Here is a 22,245-nt window from a genome sequence, read left to right as displayed (position 1 = left end):
GTCTTCGTGCCCTCACGGTCATCTGCTGTCAAGACTTTCCTTGGGCCACAGCAAGTCATTTTCATGGATGACATCAACGCGCGCAAATTTTGTTGCCATCTGACAGTGGTCGACATGCCGAAAATGGGCAAAGATGTCTGTTGCCATACCGGAACGTGAATGGCAGATAAATATGAAGAGAGGAAACAAGACAAGGCCCTGCTTTAATGTTTTTTTGGCTTTCATGCAGTGATGCATTTCATCCCTTTTATATGTGATGTTGGCTCTGCATATGTGATGTTCCCACTGAAATAAAACCATTTGTACAATGATTGTTTCAGTGAGAAAGGGATGTTGTAATATTTGCAGTAAACGTAGCACAATGTAGGGATCATTTTATGTTAACAAGATTTTTTATATAAAAATTTGAGAATGTAAGGATCTTGCTTTTGGGTCCCGCCTGTTTTTGTTTGCCCTATCGCATTAATAAGTTTGTCTGTGGAGTATGTCATCCATAGAATTTACTTGCTGTGGCCTTAGTTGTTAAGGCTTTCTGTTCATACGAACAAGATATCACCAGAGCGCTACGTTTACTCATTACTCACTTGTGACGTATGTGTTCGCTTGGCTTGTCGCCTTGCTTGGGTTTCCTTTGAAGCATCCTTGCATAGAAACAGCCCATTAATTCGACATTCTTTTTACTGTCTAGAAATTTCGCATGCATTTCTAACACATAATACTCTTTTCCAGATTTCCGTGTCTACAATTTATCTATGGCTTAAAGTATAATTCAAAGTAGAGCGTTTACAATTAATTCAAAACAAAATCTTACCATTTTTTTGCTATATGTCGTATGGTAAATTTGATCTTCTGTAAGAAAAATGTTTAATACTTCTGAAACGAATCAAAACATGAGAAAATCGCAGGTTACGCTTATTTCAGCTCAACTGGATGCTCATTAGCATAAAAAGTATCCATTATAGGCTACAATGATGTCATGGTCTTTGTAGCTGATCATGCGCGATAATGTCTCACACCACGTGATGTCCACGTGATAGCATGACGTCACAGCTACGTGCCCTGCTACAGGTGTGGTAACGACCGAGAGACCAATGGTTAAGTAACTAACTATTTGTCAACAGTACTTTATTTATTGTACAACAATCGTACAATGTACAATGTATGCCTTATAAATATGTGTACAGAATCACAACGGATCAAAGGGAGAACGAAAAGAAGAAAAAAAGAACGAAAAAGGAAAGGAGAGGAAGAAAGAGGGAATGGTGAAAGAAAATCAGAGAAAGAAAATGTGCCAACCAAGACTTAGGACTAAGAAATATTTTCTTTGTAGTTTTCATGTTAGAGCAATCACATCCGTTATACGATCATTTTACGTAGGATTTTTTTTCGCGTGGCTATGACCAAACTGATCGTGGGAACATCGAATTTCGCACACGACACGTTCACGACTAATGCTAGCACAAGTATGCCCTGCAGTTGCTGTCGTAAACCTAACGTACGACGCACATGCGACTTTCCGCCGACTCTTAACACTCAGTGCAATTTTTTTCGTAAACATCCAGTTAATAATATTTATCATAGAAGCAGTGACGTCTGTACATAACAGTCTACAAAAACAGCCAATATGGCTGAGTTACCATAACCTTGGGTCTATTGAGCTCGAAGTTGTTGCGCGAATGACCGGAAGGTCGATGAACCTGTTCAGTCGAGCGGTATGCCTGCTTACAATAATGGAGTTAACAGACGTGAAAGTCTGAATAGAGTTCCAAATCCACTCTGGCAATGTCTGAATAGATTTCTGAATTCTTTCTTAAAAATTGAAAATATAGTTCGGGAAGTCAGTGGATTTGTGGAAATTCCGTTAATTTCACTTTTCGTCACTTATTCACAGTTCTGCATTGTCCTTGTCTTAGTGTGTTCTTTCTTTTTTTTTCTAGGCATTGGTGGCACCATCGAGTTAAAATACAGATTTTAACTCCATGGTGGCACCTTTTCCTGTGAATCACAAAGTACTATACATTATACAAATCCTAGTCATCATTGTATAACTGGTGATTCAGTCGTTTTCTGAATGACGTAGTCAACATACTCAACATTTTAGTAGGCTTGGCTGATTCAGTCAATAGACACTGTGATAAATACACAAATAAAACCAACCCTATAACAGTTCCTAAGCAACGGAATGCAAAGTTTGCCATTCACCAAGCATTTGACAGCAGGCAAACGATACTGTTCAAGAAAGAATTTCCTCACAAAAGAAGTGTGGACTCGTAGTGTCACAAGCTCCTCGAAAATAACAAAAGTCTTAAAGGCCTCAGTGGCAGGCTCCGACCCGTCTACCTATGTGCCAAAAATATGACGCAATCTTCTAAAATAAGCTACTAGACCTGAACTCCTATTTAAGTATAATGCGTCTTATAATATGAAAGAAAGAAATGGAGAGAGGGGTAAATAGATATAGATATTCCTTCTTAGTCCATTCGATAGTCAAATAAAACGAATATGTTAAGAACGATGACTTATTTACGGCATCTCAATAGAATACCATTACCATTGCAATTCAAACCTTTAATCAATAAAGTTGCTTCTTCTTGAAACTTTGTCTAAGTTTACCAACAGTCTCTAACAGGCCCCTTTGGGACTAAAAGAATCCTATGGTAGAAAAAGCCATTGAAAATGTCTGAGAGAGGTCTAGCTTTTGGGGAAGGGAGTACCCAATGTCTGTTTAATAGTTACAAGGTCCAGGGAACAAAAGTAATCTTTCTATGGCAAGATAACTTCTTCAGCATTCTTGTTTAGTTTCTACTATCTATCGGCCTTTTAAAGAAGTCAGACATAGGCCTAGTTACCCCACAGAGTTGAAGTACATATTTGTTTTTGTCCTTTACGTCACCATGTTTGTCGTTCAGATCGCTTCAAATATTTGCTGCACTCTTTTCTATTATAGAGCTATTTGCCCAAGGGTAAAGGGCTGTATTTGACTTGCCACTTTTTGTGTGTTAGGTTTTGCTCGGAAAATATTTAAGCTTCTTTTTTCTCTCTAGCCCCAAGACTACCCAATTAAGACAAAATCACTTTTTTTTTTATTTTAGGCGACACCAATTAAATTTCTTGGTTCTCGGATTCGCCTCTTCATTTTTCTCTGATTTGCAAAAACAAAATTCTGAATTAACTCAAAAATGCTCATATTTTGCCCACAACAGTTGAGGAAGGTCATTTTCTTCCTATTTGTTACAGTTTTTCCATCTATCAATACAGTGGTTTGATTAAAAGTTCAAAATTTATTGTTTGAATATTAATCCAGCCTTTTGTGTTGACTTCATGACTCCTATCATTGTATTTGGGGCTATAATAGGATACCTAATCCTGTGTTTATTATTTAAACTTTTTTTTCGCCCTGTCGCTTCATATTTTTTCTGGAAAAATCTGAGAACCAACAAATTAAATTGGTGTGGCCTTAACAAATGCTAATTATTCCTAGGCGTATCCTAAAATGCCTGAATTGATACACTATCCTTTCATGCTTTCTAACGCATTTGTTTAAGCCCTGTCACGCATGGCTGAATATGACCTCTCGAACACTTCCGAACTCCTCCCAACCATGGTTGGGAGTAGGTCGGGAGCAGGGTCGGCTGTGGTTGGCTGGTGTTCGGCAAGGTTGGCTACTGTTCGGCTGCGCCAGCCGAATGGTTCAAAATGTTTAAACATTCGGTCAACGTTGTAGATGGGAGGTTGGGTCATGGTTGGCAGGTGGTTGTCTAGTGTCGTCTTTCTAAGGATAGCAGTAGGATAAGCTTGCAGAGATTAAAAGCAGGGAAACATAAACAATGGATAATCCCATGGCTATTATGTTGTCCGGATATAGGCCCAATGGAACCATAGGCCCTCAGCCTAGATTAAGTAGGCTTAACAACCTATACGGATAATACTGACACCGGGGCTGCTAATGTATTAACATACCCTAATATGGAACAAAAGCTCAATACCTTGCTTAGTCTCTTTAAGGATATCTCAGTGATAATTGTGTCAGTGGTAGCAAATTTGAAAAGGCTACTAGCTAGTGTCTGTTTTCGTAACAGTAAGCAAACAACTGTTGTGAGTTCTAAAGACTTTCACTCTCCATACCCCCTTTAGGACCCAGGGACATATGTCGTATGATCTTTGTATGGTCGCAAGCTAAGGGGACATCCAGCTGCCTTGTAACAGAAAAGGCTGTCTTAGATACTTATTAGTTGATTTTCTCGTAGCCTGCTTGAGAATTCTACAGCACCCAAATCGTACAACGACCTACATCGAAATCTAAGGGCACAATGGATAGAAATGACACCGCTAGTCAGACTCGTTACCAAATCATTAGTCTGGATACAGACAGTATCCCCTGGTCATGAACGAGACGTTGTTGGACGAGTTAAAATCGCGCGCGAGTTCGTAGAACCACGTTCCAGTCATATCTTTCATAGGCGGTTCTGGCGTGGGCAAGACGACCCTCGTAACAAAGTTAGTGTCCGTGGATGTTGAGATACAAGACTGGCCATCAGTTGCAAAACCACATCAACTAGACCCCCGTGAATTAGCTTCATCAGGTTGGTAAGACACTGAGTGAAGAGACTCTAATTACACAACCAAGTCTTTTATTCAGCCGACGTTCACCTGCGACGTTTCAGTGACCGTCTGTCCCCTTCCTCAGGGCAATTCTGACTGGTTCACATCGCACTGCAGCACAGGTGTCGCTGCTACAGATGCATTCCCAGATGTACGATATTTACATATCTACACTGCAATGCGATGTGAACCAGTCAGCTAGGACTGCCCTGAGGAAGGTGACAGACGGTCACTGAAACGTCGGCTGAATAAAAGACTTGGTAGTGTAAAAAGTGGCTCCACTCACATCAACTAGAGCCGGAGACGTGTGGCTTACATGTCAACACGGAGATGGACTTGCCTAGAGTGAGCAGCAATGGACCCACACCTATGTACCTAGGGCTATCCTAGTAGACACGAAGGGGTGGGAGGGCACTACCCAGAGAAGCCAACAAGCAGCTTCGTGAGAAGATCCTCATCCCCCAATGGCTGCACAGCATCGTCACCGATCATTCGTCAAAGGGGAGAGCACTGACGCAAAAGGTACTGTCTTCCTTGAGTTTTTCTACCTGGGTGGTTTTACACCTGAAGTCTCAAGGTGGCGTTCAGGACTGACCTGCCGTGTCGGCATCCTACAAAGGAAGGTAAAATTCTATTCACTTTATCTTTTGTACTAGTCTTCAATGTGAAGTGAATACACCTACGATTAACGCTTAGTGTTTTATTGGCTTACTCTAGGATTCATTTGTGCAATAGATCTAATCAATCGGTTGGTTGGTTGGTTGGTTGGTTGGTTGGTTGGTTGGTTGGTTGGTTGGTTGGTTGGTTGGTTCGTTGGTTGGTTGGTTGGTTGGTTCGTTGGTTCGTTGGTTGGTTGGCTGGTTAATTAATAATCATAAACTACACTATTCAACACATAACATTAATAACATCATTGACAAATATACCAACTCATCTATATAACACCGAGATGCTTGCAAGACACTAGTATCATACGCACGCGATTCTATAACTTTATGTGGAGATTTTCGACACAAGTAATATTAGGGTGCTTTCTCAATGCGTATACGTTTTCTCTGTAAGTTTTTTATACCAGCCGCTCTGGCCTCGCCTAAGTTTTTGTAAGATGGTAGTCCCATGTGCAAAAGTCTGTAGTTATAGATCAGAGTCATAACACTGTAGTCCATCTCTTTTTTCGTGTATTTCCGCCCTTTGATCTCCCTGTCCATATAGAACGCCTGGAAAGCAAAACAACGAATCAGTAAATACATCCGTATGACAATTTTCGTGTTTCGTATATTTTAAAAGGCTTCTTCACGTTAATTCAATCAGTGCCAGTAAAGCTAAGTCATAGGCTTATCAGCTTCTGTAGGAGCATCAATAGTTCTCTATTCCGTTGCTCTATTACAGAGCCTTTTCCTTGGACATAAGAATACATAAAATTTGGTGTAGAGTCCTCCAAATTAAGGAAGTGGCAGAAAATAGTTTCAGTACCCACCTTTGTTCTTGTGATGTACCAACAGAATTCCTGGTCCACTTGAAATTCAGGGTTCCATTTCGATGCTGTCACAACCATGGACTGATTGCCTCCATTTTGAACTGTCATTGTTCTAGTGCAGAAGTTGCTGACATCATGCTTAATGCGTTTGAAATATTTCAGCTCGTCGTAGAAACCTGGGCCCTGGTACAAGATTAGAGGAATTAAATAAGTTACAGTTCTTACATAGTTCTCGTATCGTGTAATACCCCGTACAAAATTAAAAAAGATTGGAAGGCTATAGAAAAAAACACTAACATCATAGCTTCTGTTGCTGTCCATTATCTTAAATTTCTTGTGCTTGCTTAGTTGACCAACTATTTTCAGTGCATTCAAAATTAACTAAAAAAACAGTAGATTACCTGTTCTTTGATCTTTCTCCACAGTGAATTGTTGAACGTGTTGTACAGCATGTAATCCACGGCGCTCCAGGCACGGTGGTTCTCCAGTTCTTCTGGTGTTGCCTTGTACGTCTTATACGGGTAACCGCGTGAGTTTTTCCTCTTGGAGTATAACAGAACATCTCGGAGTTCCCAACACATCAGACGCCTCAGAAGCACAATGGATTCGTCCAAGTGCTCAAGAATCATCACGATGGTGAAATCGGCGTCTAACTCGCTGATGTACTTACTAGCTTCCTCCTAATTGGTTAAAAAAAGGAAATAGCAACCCATATTTCATTGGAGGTTAATGATGCTATTAGAGGTTGTTTGCGATGTTTCACCGAGACATACATACATGCACCGCCAATGGGAGAGTTCGGTAAAATCCCACTTCTGACACCACTTTTCAATTTGTCTTATCAAGTATGTCATATATATGCCATGTCTTGGACCATGGGGAATTCCTATCTGCCTCTGTTATGACTCCTTGTAAGACTTTCTGACTAGATGAGCGAGGATGAGAAAAATGTTAACGTTCTTGACACAGGTTTTATATACAAATATACAGAATGATGTGGAATTCCGGAAATATCAAACAAGAACATTGGCACAAGCTAGGACAACAACCATATTTACAAACCATCAGCAATTGAATTTTACCATTATTTTTTTTTTACATTCAAGCTGTTCACTTACTTCTTCATCTGCCCTCTCGGCAGGCCAGCCCATGTCAAAGGTCATGGGGTTCCTGGTCCCGTCCCACGTGATGTTCACGTGAGGGAAGAATGTCTCGGACCTGCTCCTGAATTTCCAGGGGTCCTGCAGGAACTTCTTCACAGGGTTGTTACTGTGTTGGATCCCAAGTGTCTTCGGCAGGTGGAAGTAATTAATCTGAGACTTGAGATGACTGAACGGTTTTCTTACTATAGCTAAGGATTAAGAAGAATAGCATATGTCATCAATTATGTTTTAAGGAAATACTTCAGGCTTATCACATGCATGGAGAAAGGAACAGGGATGTCCTAGTAACTAAAAGAAGCCGAATTTATCTAAGCTTAGTAGTCTTACGTATGCTATGCTCTTACTGAGATAGCATAGCTTTTAGATGTGTTCAGGATCGTATATAAAGGTGTGAGATGTGAGCAGGATCGTATATCCTTATAAACTAATCGACAAAAACGTAATATGAAGCACATCGTCACTTACATATGTACTGTGTCTCCGGTGAAAACTTGCTCAGTAGCCACGTCTTGTTGTAGACGAAATGGTGAAACAGCGCTTCGTACTTTTCCTCCGGCATGTGGACGTACTCATTTTCTTCTGGGGGGAACGGCCAACTTAACGCACCCTGACCCACAGGCATTAGTACATTTAGTTTGTTGTAAATCGCGTAACGCTGAAAGATGTTGATAGTCGTGGTGCTGCCTGTCTTGTGAGTCCTTATAAAGACGAATTTCCTTCTTGGGGCACAGGATCTTGAAAAAGTGTCTTTGTCTTGTGTTCTAAAACGAAAATCAACCTTAGAGTGATTGTAAAGAAATACACGAAATATAATGTTGAATGTTGATAAAGATAATGTCATGCGAAAAGGCCAATGCCCTTCCTTATACTGCCATGTTTAAACTGATTATACTATTCATAAACAAGAAAGAACTCTCAAAGTACAGATGGTTACAATGGCCAGTAAAAGCCATTAATGATTATCTTCTGCCATTCCTGTACCCAATACACAAACCTATCCTTACAAGCTTTTCCGTTATAAACTTAACATTTTAACACTTGGTTTGAAGATTTTATACGCATACCACATCCACTATTCTCAGTATTAGAGGCATTATGTTCCAAAATTGTCTCACCTTAGGGTGTCGTGCGTGGGTATATTGACCTGAAACCTGTTGTTTCGTCTCTCGGTGTTTAGATAGGACGTGTTTGGCACGTAAGATTGGTGAACAGTGAATAATAACAGTGTGGTGGAGACCCCCGTCAAGAGTCCATAAACCAGCAGTTTTCTTAGTTTCATTCTTGGCGCTTTCTACCTGATATATGAAGAAGAACAACCTACGCTCTACCTTAACAATACCCACGAAACGTTTTAGACGGACATACAAGCGATACAGAATGAAGCATTGACCTTTTGTGCTTCAGGGGTTAAAGGTAAACTTCTTAGACGCTACCCGTCGAGTAGGTTTTGTACACCGGCCCGTGAGTAACTTACCGGTGCAATAACTCAATTGGAAGAGTGCTCGCTTTGTAACCGGGAGGTCGTGAGTTCAAACCCCGGCCGGGTCATACCAAAGACTTTAAACAATGGTACACACTTCTTTCTCTGCTTAGCACCCAGCAAATATGAAAAAGAGTGTGGGAATGGCAAACACACAGCACTACCGGCGGACTAACCCCCTGCCGTAGTGCTATGGAAATGGAGATGGGAACCACCCCTATGCTCTGCATAGAGTGGAACCGGCCTGTGAGTAACATAAAGGCGAGGAGCAGTGCAGGACGGCCACTGTTCGTTCTTGGCGGATTGTTTCTGATGTTTGTATGTCCAAGCATTGCTACCACCGTTTTCGTTATGCTGGGGCCCAGCCGGGCTGTTTCAATTAACGAAAAATCAACAATATATATCAAGAATATACGTTTTATTATCTCAGCATTACAGATGTGCACTCTGGATAATAGATGTATCCACTTGTTTTCTTGTATCGTTCTTCCTGTTACGGTATTGTGTTGTTGCTGTTTCCTTAATTAATTAATGCATTATCCAATGATGAATTGTTCTGTGATATTTAACGTAATAGATTGAATGTAAATCCTATTTTCACAATGAGTTTGCCTGTTGTAAGTGCTCATTCCATACTTACATGCCATAGGAATAAGCATGAAGACAAGAAACGTTATTTTATCAATATTTATTTATTTATTTATTGAAAATGCAACAGGACATTACACTGACTCTCAAGGCAGCAAAGCTGATATTAGAGAGTCAACATATAAGGACAAAACACAAAAAGCACATAATTTCAATACAATATGAAATACAAGAACAATCATAACCTAAACTAACCTGTATCAATCTGATTAATTAAGTACATATATATACATAATGAAAATAATGCATTTGGAGGTCAGAGGTCCAGAAAAAATATATATATACAGTACTACCTCATAAGAGAAAATTGGTACATAAATAACAAGGCTAGGAGGAACAGCTGGAAGTGCCTAGAAACGGTTTGTTGAAGTTATGTAGGTGTGGAAGGCATGTGAAAGGCTTTTGTTTAGTGTAATGTCATTGCCTGGGGACCCGTTGAGTAGAACACTGGTGGAGAGGGGCCGTCTCATGAGGCGGTACACAGCTGTGGCAAGGTCTTGTCGTGCAGCTGCGTGCAGCTGCATTTTATCAATATGAGATGCACATCAAAGTATATAATCTGAAAATAAAACATTCTATAGAATCTTTTCTGCATAAGTTATTTAAGTCTTGATTAGGAGACCATCATAATATTTTGACTCCTGATACAGGAAGAGCATTCTAATATAAATTCATTTCTCATTATGAATCAACTAAGCTAGCAGGCTAGTCACGCTCTATGATACACATAATATAAATATGAGAAAAATAAACGACACTATTTAGGTGCTGATTTAACGCGCATTTTTCCGGGTCCTCCCCCTATGCCCCTAATGCCAGCCGCCCTGGCCTCGCCTAAGTTTTTGTAAGATGGCATTCCCATGCGCAAAAGTCTGTAGTTATAGATCAGAGTCATAACAGCGTAGTCCATCTCTTTTTTCGTGTATCCTCTTCCTTTGATCTCTAGGTCAAGGTAGATTGCCTGGAAAGAAATTTAACAATTGAATTAGTAGAAAAATAGATCCGTGAAAATGACACATATTTCATGTTAAGTATCTTATTCATGTATAAGACATTTTGTTTTGCTTTTAGTAACAGTAAAGAAAGGGTCTTCTTCTAATAGCGTCCTTACAAACTACATTTGTTTGTCTTCTTGTTCTAGCATCAGACTCCTTTGCAGGCTGAATAAATCGTAGAAATCGTTGCAGGCAAATTGGACCCTCTATGACGAGCTAACTCTCCTGGCCAGTTGCCTTCCTTTTTGGACCGATTTCTACTATTTATTCAACCTGCAAGGGAGTCTGGGGGAGACTATTCTTTTTCTAGTTCAGTTATATGCAACTTTTAATAAAAGCGAATAGTTTCAGTACCTACCTTTGGTCTTGTGATGTACCAACAGAATTTCTGGTCCACTTGAAATTCAGGGTTCCATTTCGATGCGGTTACGACCATGGACTGGTTGCCTTTATTATGACCTTTCGATGTTCTCATGCAGAAGTTGCTGACGTCATTCTTGATGCGTTTGAAATATTTTAGCTCGTCGTAGAAGTCTGGACCCTAGAGAGTAGAAAAGAAAGAGGTTTGATACAGTATAATTCTTATAGGTCACACATGTACACATGAAGCGGTCGTGCAATAATCCTCAAGTTAAAGATATATCTTGAAAAGATTGGTAGATCATAGGAAAAAAACAATATCATAAGACTGGCTACGGTTACCGTTTATTGCTCTGAATTTCTTCTTTTTTATATTTCCAAAGTTGGCTAACCTATGTCTGACCCTAGAAATAAACGCAAGAAACAATAAATCATTTTTAACTCTATTAAGTATCGACAATATAATTTAAACGGTTACCTGTTCTTTGATCTTTCTCCACAGTGAATTGTTGAACGTGTTGTACAGCATGTAATCCACGGCGCTCCAGGCACGATGGTTCTCCAGTTCTTCTGGTGTTGCCTTGTACGTCTTATACGGGTAACCGCGTGAGTTTTTTCTACTGGAGTATAATAGTACATCTCGGAGGTCCCAGCACATCAGACGCCTCAGAAGCACAATGGATTCGTCCAAGTGCTCAAGAATCATCACAAGGGTGAAATCTTCGTCTAACTCGCTGATGTACTTACGAGCTTCCTCCTAGGTGATTGAAAAATTAAGATAGTAACTGATAAATAGATCATTAGAAAGCAATGCTGCCATCAGAGGTTGTTTGCAATGACTAATTAAGGTGTAAATACAAGTCCAGCTGGAAGTTTGATCCCATCCCACTTCTGACACCATTTTGTACTTCGTGATGATCCTAGGCCGTTATTTCTTACTCCTTGTAACACTTTCAAATTCGAAAAAAGCATAACCTTTTTTCATACATCCTATTAATTAATCATTCTTAAAGTTGCTTTTTTTATATTTCTGAAAGTTTACTTACTACTTCATCTGCCCTCTCGGCCGGCCACCCCATGTCAAAGGTCATGGGGTTCCTGGTCCCGTCCCACGTGATGTTCGCGTGAGGGAAGAATGTCTGGGACCTGTTCCTGTACTGCCAGGGGTCTTGCAGGAAAATCCTTACCGGATTCTTAGTGCGTTTGATACCAAGGACCCCTCTGAGGTGGTAGTAATTCATCTGAGACTTGAGATTACTAAATGGTCGTCGTAGAATAGCTGAAGAATAAGAAGAACGAGATGCGTGATCAAGATGTGATCAAGATGTCCAATGTGAAGTATTCAAGGTTACATTAAAATATATACATACATAATATGTATAACAGGGTTAGCAGAAAAGGAGTATCTTTTCTCGTCTTGTCTTGTCCAGGTAAAAGTAAAAGGATCACGAAGGACGTCAAGCTTAGTAGCCTTAAGTTTAGTATACTCTGTTGAGATTCAGATGTGTTGCATAGCCATTAGCCGTAGTAGTACATGTACTCGAAGGTATCAAGTGAAACTTGCTAAGAAGGTTAAAGGCGTCAATCATATACATGCATCTATCAAATCTAACAAAACATGACCCCTTCTTTTTCGAATGTATTGCCTCTATCTTCATGTCTTAACCCTTGTCCTGCTGGCATTCCTGGCACAATATTTTTCAATAATTTCATGTCTTAATTAGATCATAGACCCGCAAATTTTTTTGCCCTGCAGTGGCATAGTTACTTCCGCATTCGTTGCGTTTCGCTGCGGTGTGATGCGTTGCACGAGAAATACCCCCAAATCATACCTATACAGGGTGCTATATAGATGGTACTGTATGTGCCGCGCGACATATGTTGCGCACAGCAGGACAAGGATCCCCCTCCCGCTAAACACAAATTACCTGTTACCCTCTCCACTGAGTATATGCTGTTCAATATTACTTACATATGTACTGTGTCTCTGGTGGAAACTTGCTCAGTAGCCACGTCTTGTTGTAGACGAAATGGTGAAACAGCGCTTCGTATCTTTCCTCCGGCATGTGGACGTACTCATTCTCTTCTGGGGGGAACGGCCAACTTAGTGCACCATGACCCACAGGCATTAGTACATTCAGTTTGTTATAAATGGCATAACGCTGAAAGATGTTGATAGTCGTGGTACTTCCTGTCTTGTGGGTCCTTATGAAGACGAATTTCTTTCTTGGAACACAAGATGTTGAAAATGTGTCTTCGCCTCGACTTCTAAAAAGAAGATCAACATTGACAGTAGAGGTACATTGCGTAAAGAATCACAGAAACATTGCAGAGTGGTGGTAAATCATGTCTCCCTGGTTCAACCTTACATCGGTATTTTTAAGATTTGAAGTCCGTAAACCAAAAGGAAACTTTCTCAAAATTACAGATCTATTAACTGGTACAGATAAACGCCATTAACTTTGTCCTCTGTCATATCTCTACACAATAAGTACGGATTTTAGAAATATTACAAACATGTGCTTACAAGCTTCTTTTGTTTGTAGATTTTACGTGTAAGCCAAATCTACTGTCCCAGTTCTCAATATTACCAAGAAGGTTGTTAAATCAATTTGATTTTAAACCTCCTTGATATTACTTGGAGATTTTGTATTCACGATTGGTCTCACCTATGGGGGTCGTTCGTAGGAAGGTCGACTTGAAATTTAGCGTTTCGTCTCTCGGTGTTGACATATGACGTGTTGAGTGGCGCATACGATTGGTGAACAGTGAATAATAACAGTGTGGTGGAGACTCCCGCAACGAGTCCATATGTGAGCAGTGTCCTTAACGTCATTCTTTCCTCTCTCTCCCCCGTTTAAGAAGAAAAAGAACCTACTTTTTGAAAGCTATACCTTCGCAATATCCTATAAAACAGACAAACATGCGATACAGATTAAGGGGTTAAAGATCACCTACCCAAGTCATACCCGTCGAGCAGGTTTTGGAAAACACATATACGTCACATGTGACGTCTGTGCTTGGCGGCTTGTTTGTAATTGTCCGCTCTCGCGGTAAAGTTGTGTATCTTGAGTATACTAGACAGTACAAGCAAATGTATTTACTAAGTGTAGCGGCTTTGCATGTAAAAAGCCTTTGTCACAAATTTAGCCGAATATGGCCTCCCGAATTTCTCACAACCGTGGTTTGGAGTAGGTCGGTATGTTGAAACATTCGGGTGTGGTGAGGTTGGGCCAACATTTGCTGGTGGCTGGTTGGTGTTCGGGAGTAGGTCAGCAATATTCGGAGCGTGTTCGGGGGTACCAGCTTGACTCAAACTCGATTCGATTCGTAAAAAAAAGACATGAGACTGATTATCTGATAGTTTGATTGATTTTAAGTGGCGCAATTTAACACAAATGACTTAGATAGCATCATTGACAGTGTGGACCTATCTATATAATGAATTATAATGACACAAAGGTGGCGGTATGATATTGTATTTTGTGTATTTGCAACGTGTCTGCTGGTTGCTAACCATGTTTTACAAAGCTTTGGGGAATGCATGTGTTAACAACAAAATACACAAAAAGGTACCAGACTTCGCTTGTACCACTGAATTATAGCATTGTATTGTTGATAATGTGATCTACATCGAAGTACATGTAGATTAAATGAAATAACATATTATTTTATAGTATGCATATGTCAACTGCATCTGCAAGATATGAACAGAATTCTGAAGTATGTACTCGTAATATGCATTTCTTCCAATACACGTATTCCATAGGATATAAGATCATATAAAGACAAGAAACGGGATTTGCACATCAAAGTAGATATACTAGTCTGATAATACAGTATAATGCAATTGTACCTGTTCTGCATACATCTGCTATATACTTAGTATAATTCGAGAAGTATGCATGCATGCAATTCTTAGCCTTCACTTCACACACATGTACAGCACAATAGTATGATATGGCACCATAATTTGTACACACGGTGTACATAGACTCTGTCATAGACAGGGAATGGATACGATATGATATGATATGATATGATATGATATGATATGATATGATAAACACATGAGCTGCCACAATATGCAGCATTACTCATGCGCCATTTCCACGCGTTTTGGCTTTGTGCGTAGTCGCCTAATACCAGCTGCATTGGCATCATGTTTGTTATTGAAAGTGGGGAATCCTTTGGCCAGAAGTCTGTAGTTGATGATTTGATCGATGACAGTGAAGGTCATCTCTTTTTTGGTGTATCTTCGTCCTCGAATCTTTTGGTCAAGGCTCAATGTCTGGAAAGTAAGACAAACAATAGTAAGACCGTTTAGCAATACATGTAGATCCATTAGATGAATAGATATTTTTTGAGTAAGAAAAGGTGCAGTGATATCTGATACAGCTCGTTTTTTGAGATTGACCCAGAAAACTATAATCATGCATATGGCGTTCAGAAACGCGAACTATGTCTTACACACAGATTCACTGTTCCTAGTAAAGAACAGTTACTTACACGTTCAACAAAGTTCAAATGAGTATAGATAGAATCAGGTCGTTGGCCATAGAATCAGGTCGTTGGCCTCAAGGCGTAGGCCTAAAAGATTCCTTAATTCTTTTCTTGGTGTTCTCTATAACGTACAAATTAAACATTTGATAACAAAATGTGTGAGCAAATAGTTTCAGTGCCTACCCTTGTTCTTTTGATGTACCAACAAAACTTCCTGTCCAATTCAAATTCAGGGTTCCATTTCGATGCGGGTACGACCATGGCTTTCCTGTCATTCTTGTGTTCTTTTTTGGTTCCGTTGCAGAAGTTGCTGACATCATTCTTGATACGTCTGAAATGTTTCAGCTCGTCATAGAAATCTGGACCCTTCAGAGTGAAAATAAGCTTTGTTAGACACAATCCGAAACCTGGTGATAAACATACATACGCTTGGTCGTGTAATACTTGTTCTGTCAAGTTGGTAGCTCACAGGAATAAGAACCACCATCAGTTTTATTTGCTATTGTGGCTGTGTAGAATGTTCTATTGCCCTGAAATCATTTTAATTTTACATAACGTGCTTCCTAAGTTGACTGAAAATTTTTCCGACCACTTATGACCAGAAAAGAAGATATGATTACGATGACACAACCAAGAACATAGATTAAACTTAACTGCGACTTAACATTTGCATTTTGATAAGTAAAAAAACCGTTACCTGTTGTTTGATCTTTCGCCACAGTGAGTTGTTGAACGTGTTGTACAACATGTAATCCACGGCGCTCCAGGCACGGTGGTTCTCCAGTTCCTCCGGTGTTGCCAAGTATTTCTTATACCGGTAAGGGCGCGAGTTCTTATTCTTGTTATAATACAGAACATCTCGGAGCTCCCAGCACATCAGACGCTTCAGAAGAACGACCGATTCGTCCAAGAGCTCAAGAATCATCACGAGAGTGAAATCTTCGTCTAACTTGCTGATGTACTTACGAGCTTCTTCCTGGATGGGAGTGTAAAGAGAGTAGGAAGTGTAAAGAGAGGAGAACCAACTCCCCTATTGGGGTTTCATGCAGGCTTTGTTGTATCATTGCAAACATTTTACGAGGCATTGTTACAGTAACAATGCCACGTAAAATGTTTGCAATGATACAACAAAGCCTGCATGGAACCCTAATAGGGGAGTTGGTTCGAATCCCACTTCTGACACCAGTTTGTTGCACCTCCTCATATGTTTCAATGACCAATTCTATTATATTGAAAAATTCAACAACGTCGTAACTAATCACTTGACAAGTTTTTCTCACATTCAAGTTCACTTACTTCTTCATCTGCCCTTTCGGCCGGCCACCCCATGTCAAAGGTCATGGGGTTCCTGGTCCCGTCCCACGTGATGTTCACGTGAGGGAAGAAGGTTTCGGACCTGTTCCTGTGCTGCCAAGGGTCCTGAAGAAACAATTTCACTGGATTCCCTTGACCGCGACCGTTAATCTTCATGAGCTTTGCGAGATGGAAGTAATTCATCTGGGACTTGAGATGACTGAACGGTTGTCTTATTATAGCTGAAGAGTAAGAAGAACGAAATGCGTCATAAAATTGTTTGAAGGAAATATTAACGACGAGAAATCAAGGGGCAATATCTTGTTGTGGGACTAAGTAAAAGAGGCAGACCCTAAGTTAAGTCGCCCAAACTTACTACATCTTTTAAAATGTATATCTTACCAATAGATATTAACAAAGATTAAGCTATATGCAAAGACACAACAATTTTAATAAGACGATGTAGGCAAGGTGAAAATATTTACAATTTCTCTAGCCCCTTCTTCTCTCTTTCTATCTTAATCCTGCCCATTGTACCTTTGCCTATAACAAGTTGCTCTCCTTCTTAATTGATCCAAAGCATCGATAGACTGCCTTACATATACTTGGTGCATCACCACTTACATAAATACTTTGTCTCAGGTGGGAACTTGCTCAGTAGCCACGTCTTATTGTAGACCAAATGATGTATCAGTGCGTCGTATTTTTCCTCCGGCATGTGGACGTACTCATTCTCTTTTGGGGGGAACGGCCAGCTAAGAGGACCCTGGCCTATCGGCATTAGGACCTTCAGTTTGTTAAAAATGGCGAAACGTTGAAAGATGTTGATAGTGGTAGAACTGCCTGTCTTGTGGGTCTTTATGAAGACGAATTTCTTATGCGGAACACAAGACGCTGGAGCGCTTTCTTCACCTTGCCTTGCAGAGGTAGTCGGTTCTTCTTCGTCATACCTAGAAGAAAATTTTTCTTAGAGTGAATTTTAAGAAATATATGGCACAGAAAATTCATTAAAATATGGCGGCATGGTTCGTTCACATACGAATGTTACCTCGTTCTACAGCCAACCTTCCCCGAGGGCAAAATACTTAACAGTATGTCTAAATTAAGCCCTTTTGGGTTTGGATTACGCAAGCTGTAATTAACCAGCTAAAACATGTTATATGAAGCTGATTAACATCAAAATACATCATTTTTACGCTTTGTCACTTCTGTACACATAAAAAAGAAACGATGTGGACATCACAAACGTCGATGTTTGACCTTCATTCTAAACTAGTAACCATGTAGGTTTTAAATCGTACTGAACCAGGTCACACTGTTTTCATGATCATATCCACGGTTTTTCTCACCTATAGTTGTCGTTTGCAGATAAGCTGGCTTGGAATCTGTTGTTTCGTCCCCAAGACCTGCCATGGGATAGATTTGACTGGTGAACTGTGATCAAAAGCAGCGTAGTGAAGACTACCACGACAAGGCCGTAAGAGATAAATGTCCTTAGGGTCATTCTTGGTTCTCCCTCCGCCCTGAAAGTAGAATGAAATGTACGTTGTAACTTACTCCACCCTGACGACAACGAAAAACTGATCAAAAAGATATAACAAAGACTATATTTATACAAAATGAAGCGTTCACCTTTTCGCTCATTTGGGGTTATGAGCTAGTTTGTCATGGCGCCACTTGTCGAACAGGTTTTTTTTTCTACAATATCAAATTGGCCAGGCAGTATCCATTCGCCAGAGAGGGTCCTTGGGTGGCGAATGAATATTGCCTGGCCGATTTGATAATTAAAGTCTTTTGTCACCCTAGGATCTACTTGGAAATTGTAATTGTCCGCCCTCTCGGTAAAGTTGTGTATCCTGAGTATATCTACTTGTAGTGCTAGTGGCTTTGTATGTAAAGCTCCTGTCACATATTACCAAATATGGCCGCCCGAACTTCCGGCAACGATGGTTTGGAGTAGGTTGGGAGCAAGGTCGGCTGTGGCTGGCTATTGTTCGCCTTCGCCACCCGGATATCGATGAGTTTCAACATTCAAGTTTCTGCGTGAGGTCGGGCCAAGGTTGGCTCCTGGTTGGTTGGTTGGAGTTCGGGAGTAGGTCAGTAGTATTCGGGGCGAGTTCGCGACTTAAATCTAACTCAAATTCGATTCGATTCGTGACAAAAAACAGGCGATTGATTAACTGATTGATTAGTTCTTTATGGCGCAATGTAATACACACATGACTTTGATAGCATCGTTGACAGTGTGAACCTATCTTTATTATGTCACAAAGGTGACGATGAAATTAGTATAATGTTTTTTTGTGTATTTGCAGCGTGCCTGCTGGTTGCTAACCATGTTTTTCAAGGCTTTGCGAATGCATGTGTCAACAGCAAAACAAAAAGACAAAAAAATACCAGACGTCGCTTGTACCGCTGTTACGGCATTGTATTGTTGATAATGTGATACACATCGAGGTGGATAAAGTGACATAACATATTACTCAATAGTATGCATATGTCAACTGCATGCATCTGCTAGATACGAACAGCATTTGCTACATGTGATATGCATTCCCTCCATACATATATTCCATAGGATATGAAGATATTAAGAAACCCGATTTGTTCTTGACTTACACCTAGCGAAAATGCGATGCACATCGAAGTAGATATACATGTACTGATAATACAGTAATGATCAATTGTACCTCATCTGCATACATCTGCTATATAAGTAGTATAATTCCAGAAGTATGCATGCATGCAATTCTTAACCTTCACTTCACACACATGTACAGCACAATAGTATGATACGGCACCATGATTTGTACACACGGTGTACATAGACTCTGCCATGGACAGGGAATGGATACGATATGATATGATATGATATGATATGATATGATAAACACATGAGCTGCCACAATATGCAGCATTACTCTTGCGCCATTTCCACGCGTTTTGGTTTTGTGCGTAGTCGCCTAATACCAGCTGCATTAGCATCATGTTTGTTATTGAAAGTGGGGAATCCCTTGGCCAGAAGCCTGTAATTGATGATTTGATCGATGACAGTGTAGGACATCTCTTTTTTGGTATATCTTCGTCCTCGAATCTTTTGGTCAAGGCTCAATGTCTGGAAAGTAACACAAACAATTGTTTAGTAAGACCGTTTAGTAATAGATCCATTAGATGAATAGACATTTTTAGTAACAAAAGGTGCAGTGATATCTGATACAGCTCGTTTTGTTTTTATTAAGAGATTGACCAAGAAAACTATAAATATAATCATGCATATGGCGTTCAGAAACGTAAACTATGTCTTACACACAGAATCACTGTTCCTATACCTAGTAAAGAACAGTACTTACACGTTCAACAAAGTTCAAATGAGTATAGATAGAATCGGGTCGTTGGCCATAGAATCAGGTCGTTGGCCTCAAGACGTAGGTTAAAATGTGTAAGAAAATAATTTCGGTGCCTACCCTTGTTCTTTTAATGTACCAACAAAACTTCCTGTCCAATTCAAATTCAGGGTTCCATTTCGATGCGGGTACGACCATGGCCTGCAGCTGCCTGTCCTTATTGTGTCCTTTTTTAGTTCCGTTGCAGAAGTTGCTGACATCATCCTTGATACGTCTGAAATGTTTCAGCTCGTCATAGAAATCCGGACCCTTCAGAGTGAAAATAAGCTTCGTTAGATACGATTCGAAACCTGACGATTCGATACGCTTGCTCGTGTAATACTTGTTCTGTCAATTTGGTAGCTCACGGAAATCACCGGTTTTATTTGCTATTGTGGTTGTGTAGAATGTTCTATTGCCCTGAAATCATTTTAATTTTACATAACGTGCTTCCTAAGTTGACTGAAAATTTTCCGACCACTTATAACCAGGAAAGAAGATATGAGTACGATGACACAACCAAGAACATAGATTAAACTCAAATACGACTTAACATTTGCATTTTGATAAGTAAAAAAAACGGATACCTGTTCTTTGATCTTTCGCCACAGTGAATTGTTAAACGTGTTGTACAGCATGTAATCCACGGCGCTCCAGGCACGGTGGTTCTCCAGTTCTTCTGGCGTTCCCAAGTATTTCTTATACCGGTAAGGGCGCGAGTTTTTTTTCTTGTTAGAATACAGAACATCTCGGAGCTCCCAGCACATCAGACGCTTCAGAAGAACGACCGATTCGTCCAAGTGCTCAAGGATCATCACCAGGGTGAAATCAGCGTCTAACTTGCTGATGTACTTACGTGCCTCCTCCTATTTGGGAAAGGATAATAATAACTCATGAAGAGAGAAGGATGGAGTAACGATGCCACTAAAAGGTTTGCAATGATGCAACAAAGCGTGCACCCAACCCCAAAGAGATAGTTGTTTGGAATCCCACTTCTGACACCAGTTTGTTGTACCTCGTCATATATTTCAATAGACCACCTTTATGACACCATTTTGTTTCACCTCAACATAATATGTTTCAATATCATTAATACTATTATTGAAAAAAATCAACAACGTCGTAAATAATTATTCATAAAATGCATAATCCTTTTCTCATATTCAAGTTTACTTACGACTTCATCTGCCCTCTCGGCTGGCCATCCCATGTCAAATGTCATGGGGTTTCTGGTCCCGTCCCACGTGATGTTCACGTGAGGGAAGAATGTCTCGGACCTGTTCCTGTGCTGCCACGGGTCTTGAAGAAACACTTTCACTGGATTCCCTTGACTGCGACCGTTAATCTTCATGACCTTTGCGAGGTGGAAGTAATTCATCTGGGACTTGAGATGACTGAACGGTTGTCTTATTATAGCTGAAGAGTAAGAAGAACGAAATGCGTCATAAAATATTTTGAAGGGAATATCAACGACGAAAAATCAAGGGTGCAATATCTTGTTGTGGGAGTAAGTAAAAGAAGCAGACCCTAAGTTAAGTCGCCCAAACTTACTATATCTTTTAAAATGTATATCTTACCAATAGATATTAACAAGGGAAATCGTAGATTTCAAACCTCCGGGTTTTTTTTCTATTGGTTTAGGTTATTTGTTTGTGTGTAGTATGAAAGTTATGTGCGTAATATGTTTGTATGCCGGTTTGATGGCTACTGACGGTTGGTTCGGTATGGACTGTTGATTAACGCAGTGTTCGAAATACTTTTTTGAGCAAAGTAGCACAGTGTGCTACCTAGGGCAAAAACTAGGTAGCGCAGCAGAATTTTAGGTAGCGCCACGCCCCCCCCCCATTTGTCAAATTCTATGCACGTGTCGCAATACTATATTTCTTCCAATCATAGAGGTATAATACCTCCATGCTCTAATAAAGTTACTATTTTTGAGGTTTCAACTCTGAAGTAGGAGCTCTGGGTCGAAGCCAAATTACGGGTGCGTGATTTATTCTGGTTTTCTACTGAAAAAAATCGGGACAGTATTTGCGCCGGGCAGCCGGCCATGTACGCGAAATGGTACGCCCAGTATAGCAGCGATCTATTCATGTTTTATGTTTACAATTGTGCAACTTTTTTTTTTTACAGGAATTTGATCACATATGCTTAAAAATATTGTTATACTGATGTTAAAAAATATTTTTAAGACTACTGAATCGCTGGCTGTGATGTGCAGCAGTGTACGTACGCCGCGTAGCGTGCCAGACATTGGCCGTGCAAGCCTATAGAATGCCCCACTTGCGACATAAATTTCTGAGGCTTATCGTGCGCATCGTGCGTATCCACGATTATTCCC

The 22,245-nt window shown here is 40.2% G+C and overlaps 2 protein-coding genes across 2 annotated transcripts in view; both read right to left on the bottom strand.

The window, feature by feature from the left end:
• Positions 1 to 5,539: 5,539 nt before the first annotated feature.
• On the bottom strand, positions 5,540 to 12,981 carry LOC109467289. The gene is made up of 11 exons (XM_019765233.1): positions 12,698 to 12,981; positions 11,772 to 12,004; positions 11,204 to 11,482; positions 10,724 to 10,906; positions 10,140 to 10,331; positions 8,358 to 8,533; positions 7,708 to 8,003; positions 7,198 to 7,430; positions 6,481 to 6,759; positions 6,080 to 6,262; positions 5,540 to 5,819 (listed from the first exon to the last, which is right to left on the bottom strand). Exons 1-11 carry the CDS (start codon positions 12,852 to 12,854, stop codon positions 5,625 to 5,627), a joined length of 2,406 nt encoding a protein of 801 aa, XP_019620792.1. The 5' UTR covers positions 12,855 to 12,981; the 3' UTR covers positions 5,540 to 5,624.
• Positions 12,982 to 14,818: 1,837 nt separating this feature from the next.
• The window catches only part of LOC109467288, a 15,762-nt gene continuing 8,335 nt past the window's right edge, over positions 14,819 to 22,245 (bottom strand). Inside the window, exons 9-18 of the mRNA XM_019765232.1 lie at positions 21,082 to 21,320; positions 20,492 to 20,770; positions 19,986 to 20,174; positions 19,443 to 19,636; positions 17,871 to 18,044; positions 17,146 to 17,471; positions 16,525 to 16,763; positions 15,926 to 16,204; positions 15,412 to 15,594; positions 14,819 to 15,016 (exon numbers count right to left, since the gene is read on the bottom strand). Of these exons, the coding sequence (XP_019620791.1) occupies positions 14,819 to 15,016; positions 15,412 to 15,594; positions 15,926 to 16,204; positions 16,525 to 16,763; positions 17,146 to 17,471; positions 17,871 to 18,044; positions 19,443 to 19,636; positions 19,986 to 20,174; positions 20,492 to 20,770; positions 21,082 to 21,320 (2,300 nt within the window). The remainder of the gene's footprint in view (positions 15,017 to 15,411; positions 15,595 to 15,925; positions 16,205 to 16,524; positions 16,764 to 17,145; positions 17,472 to 17,870; positions 18,045 to 19,442; positions 19,637 to 19,985; positions 20,175 to 20,491; positions 20,771 to 21,081; positions 21,321 to 22,245) is intronic.

This window comes from Branchiostoma belcheri, unplaced genomic scaffold (genome assembly GCF_001625305.1).
Source record: "Branchiostoma belcheri isolate BF01 breed outbred unplaced genomic scaffold, Haploidv18h27 scaffold18, whole genome shotgun sequence".
NCBI lineage: Eukaryota > Metazoa > Chordata > Leptocardii > Amphioxiformes > Branchiostomatidae > Branchiostoma > Branchiostoma belcheri.
This window is presented reverse-complemented; position numbering and strand designations above follow the sequence as displayed.